The 20634-nt window shown below is 48.9% G+C and overlaps 5 protein-coding genes across 5 annotated transcripts; 2 read left to right on the top strand and 3 right to left on the bottom strand.

The window, feature by feature from the left end:
- The first annotated feature begins 1148 nt into the window (after positions 1-1148).
- Positions 1149-4374, top strand: B0J16DRAFT_350596 (uncharacterized protein). The gene is made up of 3 exons (XM_046129069.1): positions 1149-1507; positions 1565-1673; positions 1721-4374. Exons 2-3 carry the CDS (start codon positions 1577-1579, stop codon positions 4069-4071), a joined length of 2448 nt encoding a protein of 815 aa, XP_045977992.1. The 5' UTR covers positions 1149-1507; positions 1565-1576; the 3' UTR covers positions 4072-4374.
- A 354-nt stretch (positions 4375-4728) lies between these two features.
- On the bottom strand, positions 4729-8025 carry B0J16DRAFT_365315 (uncharacterized protein). The gene is made up of 5 exons (XM_046130002.1): positions 7570-8025; positions 7455-7509; positions 6879-7385; positions 6644-6829; positions 4729-6596 (listed from the first exon to the last, which is right to left on the bottom strand). The coding sequence occupies exons 1-5, from the start codon at positions 7728-7730 to the stop codon at positions 4851-4853; spliced, it is 2655 nt and encodes an 884-aa protein (XP_045977991.1). The 5' UTR covers positions 7731-8025; the 3' UTR covers positions 4729-4850.
- A 2757-nt stretch (positions 8026-10782) lies between these two features.
- Positions 10783-14497, bottom strand: B0J16DRAFT_194773 (leucine carboxyl methyltransferase 2). The gene is made up of 7 exons (XM_046122863.1): positions 14293-14497; positions 14020-14243; positions 13593-13963; positions 12507-13537; positions 11788-12420; positions 11436-11732; positions 10783-11375 (listed from the first exon to the last, which is right to left on the bottom strand). Exons 1-7 carry the CDS (start codon positions 14359-14361, stop codon positions 10929-10931), a joined length of 3072 nt encoding a protein of 1023 aa, XP_045977990.1. The 5' UTR covers positions 14362-14497; the 3' UTR covers positions 10783-10928.
- A 1016-nt stretch (positions 14498-15513) lies between these two features.
- On the top strand, positions 15514-17062 carry B0J16DRAFT_389534 (WD40-repeat-containing domain protein; the record flags this gene model as incomplete). Its single annotated transcript, XM_046131817.1, has 4 exons — positions 15514-15574; positions 15639-15793; positions 15847-16958; positions 17014-17062. The coding sequence occupies 4 exons, from the start codon at positions 15514-15516 to the stop codon at positions 17060-17062; spliced, it is 1377 nt and encodes a 458-aa protein (XP_045977989.1).
- Positions 17063-17519: 457 nt separating this feature from the next.
- On the bottom strand, positions 17520-20091 carry B0J16DRAFT_194752 (uncharacterized protein). Its single transcript, XM_046122862.1, has 2 exons — positions 18208-20091; positions 17520-18148 (listed from the first exon to the last, which is right to left on the bottom strand). Exons 1-2 carry the CDS (start codon positions 19994-19996, stop codon positions 17841-17843), a joined length of 2097 nt encoding a protein of 698 aa, XP_045977988.1. The 5' UTR covers positions 19997-20091; the 3' UTR covers positions 17520-17840.
- Positions 20092-20634: the final 543 nt, after the last annotated feature.

The following is a 20634-nucleotide window of genomic DNA, read 5'->3' as shown; positions in this document are numbered from 1 at the left end:
ACATCTTTCACCCGACAAACAAGTTCAGTTTCCTTTGTCTTGAACGAAATCCACACAACCAACAATAGCGTCGCGCAAACCCAATCCCTTGGTACTGGTTCCCATTGTATCCGCATCGCAGACAAGTGTAAGATTGAAAGGCAAGCTAATCAACATGTCGTTTTGGTTCAAGAGTTCAAGCCCTACGCATTCTTTTCATGAACTCCAACCTGAAGCTCATTAACGATGGTATAACTAACCCGTTCTAAACTTCTCGTTCAGAGATTTATCCCATTAAATACCGAGCAAGCTTGTTGTGGCTGTATACACAGGATGTGAACTGTTGTAGCACATCACTGACTCGGAAATGGCTATGGCGGCTGGAATCCCCGTGGCTTACGCCTCAATTTCGAGATCGCGCTTTAAGCATAAGGGATTGCTCAGGTGGAGTTTTCTGAAGGTCACTTTCCTGGAGCAGAAAATCTCTCGTGCATATGGTGAGTTTAGTAGCATGCAAAGCAATAGTTTACCGTGCGTTCTAGTCCGAAATTAGAGGGTAAGATACGGATAAAGTGTTGCCACAACTATCGATCTGGAACTTGAGCGTATCACCTCAAGATGATAGTAGACAAATGTCACGAATGAGTGTCATAGAGAACATAGTATCTTTTTTCGACTATAGCGGCAGCTTAGACTACCTATTAGCACTCGTTGGAAAAGTCCCTATACCACAACTCACCGACTTGACGACAAGCTTGACTTAAACATCTACATCCTGGGGGCGAGTTATGATTTTAACTTGTAACAATGTAGCACACCTATGATATTTTAGATCGTCATGGAGCTCTTGAAGGAATTCTGAGTAAGGTGAGTTGGTGTTTGCCATATAGGTAGGATAAACATGCAAAAGGTTGACAAGATATTCCCGCTCTTCGCACGGTGCTGCCTTTCTTTTGAGGCTCAGGATTCCCACGTACTGTGTATATGACAGAACAGAACTCATAAATAATAAATACCTAAGTAGCTTAATAAAACGAGTTTCTACATACTCAATAGAAGTGGGTGACGGAATTAGTGAACCGGTTCATACGATTTTAGAGTGGATCTTTATCGCTATATTTATGTCAGCGTGTGCTTCTTTGTCAGCATACCATTGACCAATGATGCCTGTCATCACAGATCCACCTCAGCTGTCAGTGCACGCGTACCTGCCGCTGCAGTTTTGAGCTGCTCAAAGCAACAACTTGACTTCGTTCACATAACCGTAGTTGGACGAACGATCCCAACAGCAACCTTGGATTCGAAAAGGCTGACGCATTCGCGATGGCCCCGATGCAGAAATTGACATAACAAATCACGAATGGGGCTTGGGCTGTTTGCGCGACTGTTGTTGGACCAGGTACCATTCACATTCACCGCACCTAAACCGAGTCATCACCTTTGATGTTGCCGAACTGCGCCGACCGTTCCAACTTTCTTTGTTTGCGCGTTAACAATTTTCAACGAAAGAGCTGGCCAACAGGGCTATGTGCGTCCATTAATCACTTATCTTCGTGCCGTCATATTTATTGACCAGCTTTCGCAGACATCAAACCGCATGCTTGGAATTGCATCGAGCGCCAAATCCGTTACCAGGATGATAACAAGCATTTACACCGCCGTCACTGGCCTTGGTGAGGCACTCGGCCGAATAAGTATGACTTTCGACTCGAACTTGGGGTTTGCATTAACGCATGACCAGTACGTCCTCAATCCTACCAAGTCGCTGAGGTCCGTTCATATTTGAGCGGAAATCAAGCTAGCAACAAGCGCATCAAGATCAGCCCCAGCCGCGATGACACCGTATCGAGGAATGTCGACGCCGCGGATAATAATGGGTTGTGCTGGATTGACCGAGATGGCCTCATGGCGTTAATCGAAAGCTACAATAGCTTCTCAAAGTCTTTGGCAAAAGTTTGGGACTGCCTTGAGCGAGAGACTCGAGAAGAGGCGAACAAGGATCTGGCCCCCCTGATCAGCGATTTAATCGACAGTGATGACCGCAGCACGTTGCACGATGGCCAGGCTCACGACTTTACGGAAGTTTTCGGATTGCGACTCAGGCGGATGTTCCGATTCCTGGACAGAATATATCAGATTCGCACAATTGTCAGAATTCGTGATAGCAATGAATTTGTCCCTCCAGTTCTCGAATATGGACTCTCTCACGACTTTGCTGGGAACTTGGAGTCAATCCAACATTTTATTTCGGATCCAACACTCCCCATGGTTTGTAAGAGCATCTTGCAAAAGCATGGAGAGCACGACTGCGAGGTTCCGTGGGTGTTTCTGGACCGGATTGCGCTTGACATTACAGCCATCCTGCGCAGCCTGCCAGCACCAAGCTATGTTGACTCGCAAGAGTATCGCGACAAACTACAGCGTATGTTCCCCTCGGCGCGGCGGACTAGCATAAACACCAAAATTTCACTCCCGGGATCATTTCCCGAGTTCGATGAGCCCAAGGAACTCGCCGAACAACAGCCTGCTCGAAACGAAACCACCCTATCCCTTACAAATGGGGCATCGAAAGACCTGGATCCATCATCACAATGGGCCACCTCCTATCAGTCAAATTGTTTCAAACCAAATTTTCCCGGTGCTGATCTAGCTCAGACGAGTACCAATCTGTCGACATTTGCAGATTATCGTCGAACATGTGAAAAAGGCGATGCACACCATAGCATCAGAAACAAGTATATCACGAATTTCGAAGCCAAGGTTCCTCTTAACACAGATCAAGTAGGATCTGTCAGGTCTATTCTCAGGAGTCGTCGCAAGCATCTCTCCAGGGCCACCCCTAAGCGTCTAGGCACAACACGCCGACCTAAAGCTGTGCGCTTTACCGAAGATACCGTCAGCCCGAGGCCGCGAACCCATACGGGTCTTGATCTACCTAGAAGAATCAACTACAACAGACCCGAACAACAGTCAGCCTCTACTACCCAGGACCAGCAGCCTCGCTGGGCCCGCCAACTATTCAACATCCCAACAGTCCCAGTTGAAGAGCCACCCAGAGACAGCATATTCGCTTCCTCCAATCGAAAAGGTAGTTCCCATCGTCGGGATGAATCAAGGGATGGATATGACCCCAGTATTCGCATCAAGGAACTGTTGGCTCTCCCTTCATTACAGCTTCCATTAAGCGACGTTTCAAGAGCGGGAATAGAACTGCAAATCGAACAGGCTGCTCAGAAAGCTGCCGAAGAGGCTCGCCTGATCGCCGAGGCTGCAAAACGCGAGGCCGATGAGAAGGCCCGGCGAGAGCTCGAGGCGCGTCTCGCTCGGTCTGGTGGGCTGCGTATGCCCAACCAGGATCTTGTCACGCCTGTCTCATCAGAATGGCACCAAAAGGCTATGTCCACACTCCGCGCAACACCTGCCACCCCTCTTGCAAAGTCTGCTGAAGGTGTTGATTTGCGGAGGCACGACTTTGCCAAGGTAGTTTCGGCGACTGAGTGGCTCAACGATGAGATTGTGAATGCATCCCTTTTGTGGCTAGATCGGGCCATCAACTCAGCCGCCGGCATTAAGGATGTCAAGCGGAACACGCGCAAATGCTTTACCTTGGGCTCCTTCTTTTTCAAGCGACTTCAAGATCAAGGGGTCCAGTCCACCCAACGAACCCTCCGACGTTATGGTGTTGAGAAGAGGAATTTCCTTGACATCGATACCATTCTGTTGCCAATCTGCGAGCACTCCCATTGGACTCTGCTCGTTATTCGCCCGTCCAAACGAACGATCGCACATATGGATTCGATCAATGCGGGTGGCAACTCGGCCTACACCAACCGCGCTATGGCGTGGATCAAAGATGTTCTGGAGGACAAGTTCGTCAAGGATGAATGGAAAGTCATACTCCACGATGCCCCCTTGCAGAACAACGGGCACGATTGTGGCGTACATACCATCACCAATGCAATGTGCATCTCTCTGGGCCTCAGTCCTATCGACTCGTATACCGCAACCGATATGCCGACACAGCGAATTCGCATTGCCTGCATGCTCCTTAATGGCGGCTTTACCGGAGATTTCGACCTGCGAGTATATTAATCGCATGCGAACAAGACATTGCTCGTTGAGTTACAGACAAGGCATGAAATTTTGTATGAGGCGTTCAAGGCAGAGTTGGCATAGCTCTCTGGAGAAAGGGTTAAAAGGTGTTATCAGGCAAGCAAGGAGATACCATACGAAAACAGTTACGTGCATTCCAAGGAGTTACGTGTTCGAATTTTGGATGTCAAAGGATTTAAAGTCGAACATTGAGGTGCAAAAGAAAAAACAGCTTAGGCTGATCTAGCATAGACCAACTAAAGTATCTTCATCTCTAGAGCTAAGTTGTCTACAATAACGAGCATGTTGTAACTCACCGTGATCTGAAGAATAAGTATGGTCAAACGACCTGTCTAAGAGAAATACCTTTCGATTTTGTCTGATGTTTCACCTATCAACAACTAAGATAACCGTACGGGCTACAATACTGTTTCTAATCAGTAGCACGAAATTCAAGTTTGTTGAGTTTGTTCTTTATTCACAGCAGGGTTATGGAAATTACCGTCATCGTCCATCGATAGGCAGAGTTGTTGCAGCGGTAATATCTTGCCAGGAGACAGATGTCGAATGTGAGAATATTATGACGGGACGTCTGAAGATTTATGTGATACAGACAAAGACAAAGCCCTTTAGACAGGCACATTGCCAACATAGACTATTGTGAACGTATGTATAATGCTTATTATGTATATTGTGCGGAGGCACTCCTGGTATCTATTCCTTTCACGTCCAACTATCCCTTGGGAAGCAAACCAACAAACGCCATGCGTGGTATGCCATTAACGACTCTCCACAGTCTTTGCAAACAAAACATCAACAAAACATGTCACATAAGTTCGGCCCCCTCTGCCCGCCTCAATATCGTTGGACAACTGTGTGCCGACATCGTTGGTCCCAAAATGGCCCATGGACTGTAACTCGATGCCCGCAGGTGGCAGGTGCCTGGAGATGGTTTTCTCAATCGTGAGCGTATCAGCGTCAGAACTGTTACTGGGCTTCCTCGAAGAGGTTTCGTTCCCCTCTTGCACATCGACAGTGATCTCTTGAAACACCATGATGCCACCGTACGACGGCGCGGTCTGTAGAGGCTCTTGTCGAGGCATGTAGGGTCCTGGTGCTTCTGTCGAGTCAATCGATTGGGTGCGGATATTGTTCCCTGGAGAGCAAAGATTGATGGTCGAGCTGGATCGTGTCGAGTCAACTAAAGAAGTTGGCCTTCCGGAAATGTGTGAAATGGATTTGCCTCTGTTCCGACTCCTTCGAGCTGCATCTGACCGCCCGAATGTCCAACGACTAGAGGCGGAGGGAGTCACGCTGCCTCGAGATCCTTCGTGGCGATCTGCAGATTTTGCAATATGACCAAACTCTTGATGTAGCCCTCGTGTGAACTCTTGATAAGATTGCGTCGATACCTGGCGCATCCTGAAGAAGCTCAAGGGTACAAACTCGCAGTTGGGACTCGACAAGACTGAGTGAATTGGAATGACAAGCCGCAATGCGATCATGGTTGCTTCTGAACGCTTCTCTTCTCCACGACAGGGGATCCGAAACGTTGTTGATGTGAGCAGTGCATCCTCGAGCAAGGGCTCCTGGGTCCATTCACGCAGGGCTTTTATGGTATCTGCGATTTGTCCAGCGAACTCAGCCTCTCGGTCGCTTCGCTGGGAATCCTCTTTGCATTTCTCTATAATTTTGGACACTGGCATGTTCTCAAATCTCCTGAGATAGTGCATGTGCCAATCTTCCAGGTTCTTGAAGGGAAATGGCATAGTTGGTAGTAAATGACGTGCGCCCTTTCTCACCAGAACTTCGAAGCTGGAGCTGACGCGAGCGCGAACGGCAAAGAAACCAAGATGGACGCCTTGGCGAATGTGATTGTGTTCACTCGTGTAACTCGCCATCTCTCTAAGCTTGTTTTCGAATTCGGGGGTTTGGATCTGCATATTAGATTTGATGAGATCGCTGACCTGACGCAACTCGGCGAAACGATAGCCAGCTGAGATCAACCGTTCGGTATCACGATCAGACTCGCAACGACGGACGAGGAACATCAACGAGCCTCGACCATAACTGTCGTCTGTTGTATGGAGGCCTTTCTCGGTCATATCCAGGCTGTTATGCGCCTCCTCGCTGGCATCGTTACCTTCCAAACCAGCCCCGACCACGGCCACAGATGGTTTTCGCCCCTGAGTAGTCCGAGGCCTTCGACCACCGGCACCTGTTGGCAAGATTTGATCCCACAACACTCCAATCGATGTGAGATCTTGACGAAAACGATCAGCGAGGGCAGCGGCAGCAAGACAGAAAAGCTCTCTGAAGATCATGTCGTAACTGTCAATGGTTTCGCCATGATCACTCACGAGCTGGATTCCTCGACGACCGTCCTTGTGGGTGCGCGAGTGCGGCAACTGCGACAGATGCTGTCTCATGCCTCCTATAAGACTCCAAATCATGTTCCAGTTCCTTGACGCTTGATACATCCAATGGAATAGAGAGTGGCCAGTGTTAAATCCTTCCTTTGCGTCCTGTTTTGCTTAGCACAAACACTACAGCCTGGCTCGAGGAGCCTTACCTTTTCCAAAAAGGAGTCAGTCACCACTGTGTTTGGAATGTATCCATCAGGGTCGACCAGAATCCTCCCACCCTTATCGAAGATTGCTGCTGCGAGTGTGATTTGCTGGGCGCGTAGGGCCAGTCTTCTCATATTCCTTGCTCGGAGAATCGCTGAGATTGCAATGACAAAGCATGCACCTAGGGACTGGTCTCTATTAGCAGGGCCCTCGAAGCTCATCGTCCTGTATACATACCAGGCAAATAACGACGACGACGGTGCCTGTTCTGGAAGGCTCATTGCCATTAGGCTTGATGCTCTTCAGTCGGTAACGAGTTCCAACAGAAGCACACCAATGCATTCCTGAGACGGCCCCGGCCAGCACGACAGCTGAGATGCCTCGCTTCCACCATGCATTCGCCCACATGGCTCGGAAGACAAAGAACATAGCCAAGGCAACATTACTTGCCACTATAGCAATGATGGCTGATCCTATAACGTACGCCGGCTGGTACACGCACGTGTAGTTGTTGATAGAGGCATTGCCGAGATAGTGCATTCCACACACAGCAGTTCCACAGAGGACACCGCCAGCTACGAGTCTCCACCACGAGACGACGTTGTTGGTGCCCACAGCCATGAAAGCAGCAAGAAGAACCAGGATTGGGACGAAGAAGGATATCGCGGTGAAGCCACTAGAGTAGGCAACCTGCAGTTCGGGTTGTCCATCAGCGAGATCGATAGCTCTGTTACCGATAAAGTGCTATAGAAACAGGATACTGATCAGTACATGTCAAGAGCCGAACGAGACATACAGTCCAACAAAACTCACCATACACCAGATGGACACTCCACCCATGGTAATTGCTGAGCCCATTAGCAAAAGACTGTTTCAGTTATGTCAGCTTTGCTCTGGTAGACATCTGGCCGGACAGTTGAAGACATACTGGTTGAAGAGACCTCTGAGACCGGTTCTACGGTTGATGAGCTCAAGAGTCGAGCCAGCGCCGACCAGGCTGACCACGTAGCTCAGGGTGACAAAGCCTGCATTGTAGCTTTGCGGCACGATATGGCCTTGATACTGTTGCAGCAATGCTTGGGTCGACATGTCGGTGAATGTACCGAGGCGCAACCAAGAGTTGCTTCCGCCGTAGATGGTCTTGGAGGAGATGTCAAAGACATAGACTATGGGACATCAGAGGTCTTTAACCGACAACCACCAACCTACATTGTATGGTAGAGACGGACCCGAAAAGGACATCTGCGGGCGATTTATGCCTACTACAGACACGACCTAACGTGAGGTCAACACCCACTCAGCTCAGAGCGGTGCTGTACTCACCACAAGGGAGAAGCAAGTACAGTACACCACAAGACTAGCAGACGGGACGGAGACATTGAAGGAGGCCAAGCAAGGATATGCTTGGCGCTGAATCCAAGGGCTGTTCTAACCGCTAAGTGCCATCTACATCAAAAGCCCCGAGTCTTGAACCAATGGAGGATGGCGGCCGGGCAGTTGTGGCTTCAGAGCCTCTCTGGACCATTAGAGTGACGGCGCTAACAAAGCCATGGCTCTAGCCTCTCGAATTGGTACAACGGGCATGGGGATTAGTGTCGTGCCGGAGGGCTGTCAAGTTCTGTACTTATCTCGCCAAACTCTCTAGCGTGATCGACTTGGCTCCCTCGGGGATGACGAGAGGTTGAACAAGAGATGAAAGTGTTTAAGCTAAGGCATTGATTGTATCAGCAGATAAACCAGGCTGCTGGGACCAGGGCCCTCTCTGCCTTCCTGTAATGGTAAAGAAAGCCAGCAGGTAGTGAGCTGAGATCGGGGTGCCCAGGATCAGGATCAGGATCAGGATCAGGGCCAGGACCAGGATCTGGATCAGAGCTGCAGGGAGGCGGGGAACACTGCATCTACATACCGTACAGGAGCCAACTGTCTGTCTAGTCTACCTGTTTGACCTAGAGACTTGAGACTTGAGAGACCCTCTAGCGGATTGTTCGGAACTTGAAAAAGATGCAGGCTTGGCTGCAGCTTATCTTTTACAAACTTTCAGCCAACATAGATTCCGATGGAAAAAGGACATGTCACTAATTAAACCCAAAAGCCAGCAACACACGAAAAGGAAAAAGGAAAAAGGAAAAAGAAAACAAGAATTGATGCGATACTGTAGTGTAGTGTGCAGTACATACGATATGATACGATACGATATGATACAATACACAACATCGAGTCTTTTCTTTTGCTTTGTTGTCTTTGTCTTACTATAATGTCGCCTTGTCAATGGTCAAACTCTGAGATACTACGTGTCTGATACAGAGATCCTACATAGTGAGTGATTTTGTGTAGCCACTCACTTTGGACGATAGTCAAAATAGAGACATGGTCGGGAAATTGCAACAACTCTGTGGTCAGCAAACAAACGTATCCAATCTCCCATGTTTGGTTAATTCGCCGATCTACTCTACTCTACTCTGCTACTACTATATGGTTGCAACCCGGGTGATCTGATCTGATCTGACTTGACCCTCTTTTGTTACCAGAGATCAGGTTACAGAAGCAATTTAAGCCATGATCTACGGATACAGGCCAGTGGCTTGCGCAATGCCTGCAAGACCTGATACTGACTGTACAGTACATACGGATACACAACCCTAGCATGACATCCATAGCTAACCTAACCTAACCTAACCTAGCCTAGATAGATAATACCCGATGAATGATAACTGTCACAGCCCGGATACTGTACATACATATTTCAAGGGCAAATTTGAAAAATTCGATTGGCAGGCAACATTTGCAGAGTCTCCATGTCTGCCATGCTATCAACTCCTTCTGCTTATAACAGATCCTACAGTCTCGATATTGCAGATATAGGCGTCTACTCTACCTATCTACATGGATCTTTAGGGTTTCTTAGTTTGATGCAGCATCGTCAGAGCGACACAGCCCCAAGCCATGGTCTCGCTCCCCGATGGACACAAGACATGCATCTCCCTGAAGAAAAGAAGCATCCTCGGTACTCGGTATCTACGTATCGAAAGTAGTGTCTGTACTGTAGTCTAGTGTCTAGGCCTGGATCCCAAGCTGGAATGTAACTTGACAAGGGGCCAGTAGAAACGCCAGACTTGTCTCGAAAAGGGAATCCCTTTGCCTCCCTTCTTGTTTTACTCTCCCTTTCGGTTGACTACGAAGCGCCATTCCGTCACGCCTCAACCTTCAAGTCCCGAAAGTACAAAGCATTGACAGTGACAGTCATGCCGTGATCAATGACCTCAGCTCTCCCTTGCCTTGCTTTTCCTACAAGACCGGTTGCTATTACTGCAATTGACTATAGCAAAGCCATTGCCAGTATCTCAAATGTGAGTGTACTGTACTGTAGCATTGCATACTCGTTGCAGTATGTACGCGACATAACACGATGTGACCCGCTGTAACAGCATGTTTTACTTTTTGCCATGCTGACGAAAGACGGCTTGTGAATCTGCCATGTGGTGATTCTGCAACGCTAAGTCTATACAATATACATACACTCTCCAGCCTAGAACCTCGTGGTGTTCCGGATCGTTGCGCTGTACGCCATTTTTAAACCCAAGTCTACAACGATGGCGTTGACCGACTTGAGTGAGGAGGAAGAGTCAATATGAATCTACCTGCTGGCCAATTTATTGCCCGTCGTGGCGTAGATCATAGTTTATCCAAGATCCGTCGGATAAGCGCACGATCGAAGGGAACATTAGGTGTGGATCTGGGAATTAATCACTTGCTTCAGCTCGTATAGGTGAGTAATAACCGACGCTTCTGCAAGGGGCAGAGTAGACGGACGGACGGACAGACAGACAGACAGGGAGCAACCCTCCATCCTATCTGAGAGATACGTCCGTGATATATGCAAGCACAAGCGTAACCATGATGTTTAGTGCGCTCTGACCTCGAAATTGGTCCAGTACCAGTACGTAAGAGTTGGTGGGTGCGGTATATAAAGTAAAATTTTAATCGCGGCCCCGCCATTGTACAGTACAGTACCCATTGACTTTAGCCACAGAGCCGTCGTCCCATTGGATTCAAGTTAATCGCGAGCGTTGACTTCACCTGCACAGTTCTCGGCAAATCTAGAGACAACCTGGCGTTTGAACAGAACACGATACAATGGTGCAGTTATCGTAGCGTAGGAAGGCGAGGGTCCTTGACTTCGCTCCACAGATAGCGTTTGGATGAGTGAAACGTAGCGTCATGAGCCATAAAATCACAAAGTTTCTTCCCCTCCATCTCGACCTTCCGATACCATGCTACTCTACTCCTTCAGTGCTGCTGGTGTAGCAGCTCGTCTGCAAGCCTTTTGAGGTAGAATTGACGTATGTCAGGAGGTAACCGGTCGAAGCTCTTGACAATCCGGCCGATGTCCTGTCGTCCTTTTTCGTATGCTGCCAGATCCCGGTTTCCGTACACATCTCTACCTGTTGAGTAGCCACTTTCGAGATCCCGGAAAAAGACGTTGATGGCAACGCTGAGGTTTGTGATTGGACTGGCAGTATGGAACCACATGGCCGGGATGAACAGGAGATCGCCTGGGTTTAGGTAGGCCTCATGTGGGTTGGTTGATGCCAGTCGATGAGCATCTAGGGCTGAAAAGACATCAAGACTTGAGCTTGAGGCACCCGGTGCAAATGCCAAATGGTTAACGTCTGTTGGCGGAAAGAGGATCATGTGCTTTGAACCTTGGACTTGAGTATAAACGTTGGCCATGACCTAGAATCACCAGCTGGTCAGCCAAATCGGTCAACTCAATAGTTTCCAGCATTTTCTTACATCGTAGTGCAGCCACATGTTTGCTCGACCACTTATTCTCAGCACGGAACTGAACATCCGATCCTTGACCAAGCCGAGTTCTTCTGGTAGCCGAAAGTCATCGGCCAGGGCCTGGAAGTCATCTGCAAGGCTTGCAGGGTTCTCTGTAGGCTTCTCTTCTGAGAGAGCCCGCAAGTATAACGCTTCTCCTTTGGCGGCCTTGGTCATGAATGCCGGGAATGATTCAGTGATATAGCGGAAGTTTTTGGAGTTGAAATCCATTTTGCCTGTTGGAGTTTGACATTCATGAACAACAACCTGATAATCCAAATTAGTGAATGCCTCTGGGTTCGAATACTCCAACCTGACCAACCTTTTTAGACTCGCCCACACTTTGAACCAGATACTCTGCATTCCATTTCTCTACGCAGCCACCCAAGTCCAGACTTTCGATGATTACTGGCTCTCGATTCTGGACCAGTTTCTCAAAGTCCGACCTCGATTCCAATTTGATCCTTGGAATCGCAGTGATACTAGCACTGGATTGAGGCCCTGGCTGGTCACTGCCTGTCGATGTCTGTATAAGCTTGGGTGAATCCTGATACCTGACAGTTACCGGCTTGTTGTGCATTCTTCGACTGGGAGTAACCTCCGAGACGGCATTTGAAAAGTCGATTGTGTAAACGCCGGCATCCCAAAATGTACCCATAGAGAAACATGTAGCTCCTCCACCCACAACGATCAGTTGAGCATTGTAAGAAACAGCTGCGGATCCCACCATGAAAGGCAATTGCCCAACCTTTTCTCCTAGATCTACGAGATATGCCTCTAAAGATTTGTCATTCATTGCAAGGCAAGCCATGGATTGGCCTTGTGCAGAAGGATCCTGGCCGACGCCACCGCACACCAGAGTCAACGATTCGATATTAGCAGTCTGAGCGCCGAAGATTGACAGGGCCCAAGAGTGTTGGTCATAGTTCGGTAGAGGTTCAAAGTGTATGTGTGGCTGTGTTCCGTCAGTATAGTCAAGCTTGACGCGGATGCAGGTTACGTCTCGCTGATTCGCCGGGGAGGGGCGCAGGATGAACATACCTCGTCAGTTGTAGTGTTGACTGTCCAGAAATACGCCTGGCTGCTTATTTTTCCATCACCAGCTATGCCACCTGCCAGCAAACCTTCAAAGTGTCCAGGCTTGCCAAGGAGTTTGGTTGAAGCTACAGAAAATGCCCCAAAGGTCGAGTTCGGTACCAGACCAGAGACCAGACATTTGAGCCATCCTCTGACAGGATGAAAGACAAAATAATCTGATGATATTTGAGATGGCCCCGTTTTACCACCCAATACCAGAACCAGCGACGAACCTGGCAATTGGACGGCCGAGTGTCTGAACAAAGGAACAGGCAGTTCAAACGTTTTTTCCCAGCTGTTCGAGTTCTTCTTTAAGATCCAACAATCGATGAGAGCTTTCGAAGGAGAGGCACGACCTCCAACAAGAAGGAAGTCACCTTGCCCTAGATCCGTGGTCGTGTGGCAGGTCCTTGCAGAAGGCCCATTGGGCGACATCTCGAAAGGGGGGTTGCTTTCTTGAAGAGAATAAACATCGCAGGAATCAAGTCTTGCATTAGATCCCATGCCCAAAGCGTGGACCAAGTATTTGCCTCCCTCTGGATTTGAGGCTGCCAATGCTGCACCAAATCGTCGTTTGGGGGCACCCAGAGACTTAGTCGCGATCGTGTTTGCTTTGACATGCGTGTCAGGAGAAGAGGCTCGCATATTTTGCCCAGCACCCTTCTCACTCCTTTGGTAAGACGTCGCATGTAAGACAATGTAATGTCTTGCAAAGAGTATGAATTCCTCCCACTCATCGAAGGGCTCTACGTCGTCCAGAGCGGCCCTCTCAGACGAGTTGAGGAAGACTTGACTGTTCCAAGCCTCCCACAAGTCCCAGACATCAACACTAGCCCATCCTCGCTTCTCGAATCGACTGCGCTGGCTTTCAATGGTTGGGTACTGATTTACAGATTTCAGAGACGTGTTGAGTTTGTCAAAGTGCTTCAGCATGGTGCTGGCAAAGGGGTGTTCTGGCCCATGAGGTAAAATCTGCTCCAAAAGACAGAATTCAGCTGAGGGCGGTTAGCTCTACAAATACTATGCATGCCGACATGGAAATCGAATTACCTTGCCCTATAGTACTTGCCCATTGAATAAGAGCATCTGCTGATATTGTGTCCATATAAGTCACCGAGACTTCGGCAACAAACAACACTGAACATTCGGATAAGGGCAGAAACGACTCGAGACACCTGCGAAGACTTTCCAGTTCCCTGAGATCGCAGCCCACCTGGCAATATTTATCGCTGCGAAGAAGGAGAGGATCTGTGTCATTCTCGCTCATGTAAGGGTCATCGCCAAGCAATTCACGGAGTTGCTGCGTGCCTAGAACGATGGCTCTTTTCTTCCGCATGAGATCCGGGTAGTCAACGTCTATGAACAGTGTGTTCTCACAAGAATCGCCATATCGATGGTATGACTGCCAGGGGAGGACATCACTTCAGACTTGCGATGAGCGCTTGGGATCTACGGGCTGAAGTGGTACATTACTCACCTTCCTGCTCCAAGATTGATGACGACCTTTCTTCGGCCGGGCTTCGGTGCAGTGATGAACTGACGAACTATCACATCGATGGCCCTGAGCCTCAGCCAGTATCCACGGTTTATGAGAGGGGCTCTTCGTTGAAACTTGTTAACAAAGTATCGGAAGAAGTGCAGCTCATTGGGGTAGTAAAGCCGTTCGACACTCCTCTTTGATACAATGCTGCTGCTATTTGTCTGCAAGTGGTATTAGTTACCATTGGAAGTGAGAGTAAGTTTGACTTACTCCCATGATCAGGTCATCGAGAGCCTGTGTCTTGGCCATCCTTGTGGACGGAATCTTTTGTTTAGCCATGACAGGCGTTGTATGTTGCGTACCTGTACGCCACGCAGGTATCACCAGAATACTTTCTTGGGTAGTGAGAATTTGCAAGAGGTTTGAAGCCCGTTGCGTATATCGATCGAAAGAATTGTTAGTGAATGAATTGTGCCCGTCTAAGCACTATTTGAGGTTTAGCGTGTGAGGTAGGGTCCATCATGAGTACTGTACTTTCCCAGCTCGTTAGGTACCTACCTTATCTTGATAAGATAAAGAGGTACGGATACTCACACGGAAACAGCGTGATGCCGACGTCACCCGATCTGGGTCATATGGTACTAGGAAGGTAGGTACCTACTCGGTAAGCCTGTGGAGAAAGAGCCTGCCTGACAGGTACCTGCCCGCCTTAGTAGGTACCTACTGCCTAGAGATACCTACTAGCATGGATCTATCTTATCTGACCTGACAGTAACGCAAATGGATGGGATACTTGATGGCTTTTAATGAACACAACCTCCAACTTGAGAGATTGAATAGAAATGGAAAGCAGACCTATGTCCCAATCGCACCCTGGTAGTCCAGAAGACATCACCTTACCTTGATAGCTTCAAGTAAGTGAGGTATACATACCGACGGTTGATTTCCCCTCCTCCCCACCAAGAAGGTTCCGCTTGGGTACCTGGTAGGTAGACCGTAGACCGTACCTAGGTGCGTGACACAGGTTGTTGGAAAGGCTAACTTGGGGTTCCAAAAAGACAAAACAAAAATAGTTCAAGGCCGAGTTTCAAAGAACCTTAAATGTTTCATTGTTTCTTCTGCTGCAGTTGATTCTGTTGTCCAGTGAATCATTGTACCTAGGTACCTGGATTCCAGCACTAGTCTAGTAGACCGACCCGGTGAACAAGGTACGACCAACCTTGAAGCTTCCAAAGGCGCGCTCCACGAAAGCTCTCCATCGATCCATTCACTCAATCAGTCACCCAACCTCTCCTCCACCACCAAAGCTGTTTCACCAGGTCATGTTGAACGTTTAGGGTTAACACATGCTGCAAATCAGTACCCGTTCAGTCTACTGATAACCCAGCTCCGCCGCTTCCCTTCCGATAACATATTCGCGCCTGCAACATCGATCCCCGAGAGCACCTCTCCTGCGCCGAGCTCAAGCCTTCGATCGGCTAGGATATCATCATGGCTAACCCAGCGCTCAATTTCATCACATTTAATCAAGACCATAGCTGTCTTGCTGTCGGTATGGCTGCATCCTCGCTTCTTTGTATCTTGTGCTGTGGGACTGACTGCGGTTCTCTGCATAGGTACTTCTAAAGGCTTTCGTATCTACCACACCGATCCCTTCTCTCGAATCTTCAGCAGCGATGATGGTAACATTGCCATCATCGAGATGCTATTCTCGACATCCCTCGTCGCTCTTATACTATCTCCTCGGCATCTCATCATTCAAAATACCAAGGTACCAAAGCTCAACCCTCGTGAAAATGGTAGCATTGCTTACGCGCGGACCAGAGGGCATCCGTCATTTGCGAACTCACCTTCCCTTCGGCCGTATTAGCCGTCCGACTCAATCGAAAGCGCCTGGCAGTTGTACTCGAGGAGGAAATATATTTATACGACATTAGCAATATGAGCCTTCTCCATACGATTGCGACTTCGCCAAATCCCTCTGCTATATGCGCGCTCTCGCCATCTTCCGAGAACTGCTTTATCGCATACCCCTTACCAAAACCTCGAGAAGACCCAGATGCGAATCGACCAGCTCATGCTCCTCCGCAGTCCACTTTTGTTGCGCCTACATCAGGCGAAGTCTTGATCTTCGACACCCTTACACTCAAAGCTGTCAACGTTATTGAGGCGCATCGATCGCCACTGTGCTGCATCTGTCTAAATAATGAAGGGACATTGCTGGCCACAGCTAGTGAGACAGGCACAATCATTCGCGTCTTCTCCGTGCCCAAAGGTCAAAAGTTATATCAATTCCGGCGTGGTACCTACCCCTCCACTATATACAGTATGTCCTTTAACCTCAGTTCGACTTTGCTGTGCGTCTCTTCAACTTCGGACACAATCCATATTTTCCGACTTGGGTCACCGCCCGGAAATACTACTCCAGCTGGTGCGCCTATCGAACCACCCGCCTCACAGCGTCAAGATCGTTGGTCTCGAGCAAGAAGCTTCGATGACCCTGAATCTCCTGGTACCAGTACCGCAGCAGACTCGCCGAAGAACGAGCCAGCAGATCTCAATGGGCCAGGGGTTGGAGTGGGCAACAGCAATCAAGGCCATACACGGCAGAGCGGCTCGTTTAGCAGTATGCTCCGCCGTTCTTCACAGATAATGGGCCGCGGTGTTGCGGGAGTTATGGGATCGTACTTGCCACAGTCCGTAACAGAGATGTGGGAACCTTTGCGAGATTTCGCCTACATCAAGATACCTAAATCCACTGCTCCTTCGGGGGCGTCACGGGCTTTGCGGGATGCCCCAGGTGGTCCTCTACGCAGCGTTGTAGCCATGAGTAGCAGCAGCCCACAAGTCATGGTCGTAACAAGCGACGGAGGCTTTTACGTCTACAACATCGACATGGAACAAGGCGGAGAAGGTTACCTTGTAAAACAGTTTTCGTGAGTATTCCACCCTGTACATGTATATCACAAATATGCTAATCGGATATTACAGTGTCTTGGAAGGCGACGACAAGAGTGACGCTTCGGGGTATGGGAGCTAGGATATTCCTCGGAAGTGATAGGCGGTTCCTTGCGTACTACGAGGCAGCGTGCTTGATCATTTATAATGCGCGAGGTCAATGTAGCGGAAGCATTGCTATGGGCGTTTGTCGGGATCAGGGGTCTCGCTTTCAGCATGAAATTAATAGTTCTAACAGAAACTGCGGTTTCCCTCTCGATTTTCTAATTTTGGTGGATTTATTACTACCATGGCGACCTATAGTCGGAATGATCACATCTTGGATTAGGGGTCATCATAACGGAATGGTATTTTGATGAGTTTCCCGAGATCAAAATCGCAATGGCCGAGCGTTCTAACAATACACATGTATGTTCAGTGGAGAAGTTGTACTGATCCAGAAACCATTGTGGCAGTAATCATTCATTCTTAAATAACAGAGTCCCTAACATCGATTCCACATAGCCAAACATAAAAACCAAGGCATATGCCCGAGATAGATGAAAAGAACAAGTAGTCTGGTCTGCCAAAAACGCCAAATACGTAAGCCCTTTAGAGGGATATTCCCAAACGTCCGGTGTCAACAATGCGCCTATCCAACTGCAAAAACAGACCCTGCGTTTCTGTTTCCCTAATATTTCAGTGGCCAATCCGTCCGTCAATCATTTAAAGTAGAACGCCTTCACGAGTAATCCAGCTTTGTATGGACATGGTAAAAAAACACAAGCGAGACCTGGGGATTCAGTTCTCGGGGTTCTGTAAGCCGCTAGACCTTTAGATCTGCTGAGAAGCATGACAATACGCTTGATGCCGTTGTCATTTTAACGTGAATATGGCCGGTTCATAAGCGCAATTTCTCGTGCAATTTCAGCCCACTCCAAGGTTCTCTGAATCTCGGCATCAGGGTCACCATCCTGTTGGAGCGCCTCTTCGTACTTCAACAGCTCATAAGCAAACCGAAGATGAGGTTGAATGATGACGTTCAGGCGGCGGGCTCTAACATAACAGTATGCGTGGGGGAATGACATATGCTTTGCTCGCATAACTTCAGCGATACAGATTGTTGCACTGCGAGATACTCCCACACGGCAATGTACCAGTGTTGCAGTGCCATTTCGTCGACCACGGTCTAATTCCACAGTTAGCCTTTGCATATTTCATGGCCATGTCCTAACAGCTTTTACTGACCAATAAACTCGAGACATCGAGCGAATTCCTCAGTCAACGGGTCGATACCGTTGTCTTGAACCCCTTGCACCACGCATACGTTCTCCTTGCCCCATTTTTCCAGGTCACCCTCTCGCCACATGGCTATCTCGCCGACGCTGAGGATCTGGGTGATCCCGAGCGCTCGCAGGAGCTCCGGGTTGTTTGCATGGCCCAAGTTACCCAAGTACATGTAATCCAGAACGCGGCTCGGGAATGACCCATCCAGGGCAGCGAACCAGCTTGGTTCGTCTCTTGTTAGATGAGTTATATCTGTTAAGCTGAGTCCTTTGCAAACAGGAGACTCCCGGAGCAATCTAGGGGTGATAGACGTCAACAGTGCAACATCCGTCGGGTATGCGAAGAAGTTCCGCTTCTTGTCTGTGTGAAGTTGCAGCCATGCGTCAGGAACAGGCCGTCCAGTACTGTAGCTGAAGTACGCAATGCTCAACATAGTTGACTCGGTGTATCCGTCAGCGCAGTGAAGTAAGATCTTATGAGGTCTAACCTCAAAAGTAGACTCGTGATCAGATGGCATGGGCGAATCTCCCTCTGCGTCCACAGCATCGCTGGCCATAGCTGGGTCAGATTCCGGGTACAACCCATGTGCCAGATGATAGATCCATTTACAGGTTTCGAGAATACCATCCGCTTCTGAGTGCGACCACGTCGGTGGTAGGATACTACCGGAAGATGGAAAGTCGAGAAAACGCTGCTTGCGATCATCATCAGGACTTTCAGCAATTAGTTGAAGAGCCAAGGGGTTCAGTCGCCCCAAATCACTACACTCGATTAGAATGTCATACTTTTGCTCTTCAGGGCTTCCTTGTTCGGGAGTAGGGCCCATGAAAACATTCTCGGAGAATTCAGAGGCTTCAGTCATTGCCCACATCTCCCGCCTCTCCTGACTAAAGAAATCTAGGACGTTGCCCGTCAGATGACTGGCCTCATCGACAGCCACGATCTCGGGATGGTTTTCCTCGAAATTCGAGAACGGACTTGTGCAGATAAAAGTGTGATATTCTGGCATCCATTCGCCTTGGTCCTCGTGTTTTTCACGCCATAGCTTCTGCGCACCTGCAATGTCCCACGCCACTTTGCGAGTCTTGTTCAAGTCCCGACCATAAACAATTATGTCCGAAAGCACCGCCGTTTTCACTGTTTGAATCTGAAAATTCCGGACAGAAAAGCCCTCCCGTGGGTCTGCCTCAATAAACCTGGCAGGGTTGTTGGCCTGAATGATTTCGTTAGGAGCAACAGCGCCCTTCAGTCGCGCGCAGTTCAAGTCTCCGTCAGCTTTGACGAGAGTGAGAGATCGAATACACGAGGGAGTTGGTCTCGAAGCACGTCGCCGGGCAGCAAAAAAGGACTGCTGAACATGGTTTTGGGGATGAAGGCCATGAAACCACGGGAAGACGAGTCCAGGATCAGGTAACGGCTGGCGTGAAGCAACATCAACGGCCTCTGCAACTTTGGGTGCATCAATCTCGTAGATGGAGAGCTCGTCTGAATCGATGCGCTTAAACCCATCGAGAGGGTATAGAGCTGAAGTTTGTTGCAACTGGTCCTGGGAGGGTGGTGATGGAGGCGGAGTATCGATTTCGTCGGGACAGGCGGGTCCAGTGGGACATATGGGGAGGTGTTTATTAGGAATTGGGACGGAGCATGGCGAAGAACTGGAGCTGGAGCTGGACTCGAGAGACAGTGGTGGGGTGATGGTAGATGAGGGACGATGAGGCGGGATTGGTCGAGCGAGCGCAACGGTAGTCATAGCAGCAATTGTATTGTAGAGATTGCGAAAGGTTGTATGTGATGCTGCCGAGTGGCAGACTAGAATAAAGAAAAGATATGGACGAGGTTTATATGCGGTATGTTGCACAAGAATCTGACCCAAGCCTAAGTAAGACAGGTATCTTGGAAATCGGTCGGACGATCAGACAAAATTTCAAACTAAGCAAGAAATGCACTGTAATATGGTATTGCCCTCAGCCACAAACGACACTGAAGGAACAAGAATCAGAGCCTTGGATGGTGATGCAAGAATAATACAGATTTCGGACGCACGAGATGGATGTCGTTGTTGCTGTAAGCGGACTACTGTTGCACGCACATGCCTAAGCTCAGAATAAGAGACAAGGCACCATGGAGCCAGCCACAGGGTTCGCTGGATGTTGGATGGAATGAGGGGAGATGATGAGAGAGAAGATGGATTTCCAGCTAGAAGATATGACCCCCAGTTGAAGGAAGGGGAGGGGGAGAAAGCGAAGGGGACAGTATTTGTAGAACCGACAACGCGATGTTTGTCTCAGATTCTACTATTCCAAATTGACGAATTGATTGAACCCTAATAAAGACCAACGATACTGTCTGTCGTTTGCGGGCGATGAACCTGACGTGAGCTAGACTGTG

This window comes from Fusarium flagelliforme (assembly GCF_020744385.1).
Source record: "Fusarium flagelliforme strain FIESC 12 MPI-CAGE-AA-0113 chromosome Unknown B0J16scaffold_8, whole genome shotgun sequence".
NCBI lineage: Eukaryota > Fungi > Ascomycota > Sordariomycetes > Hypocreales > Nectriaceae > Fusarium > Fusarium flagelliforme.
Note: the sequence above shows the minus strand (reverse complement) of the source record. Positions and strands in the feature narration are given on the sequence as shown.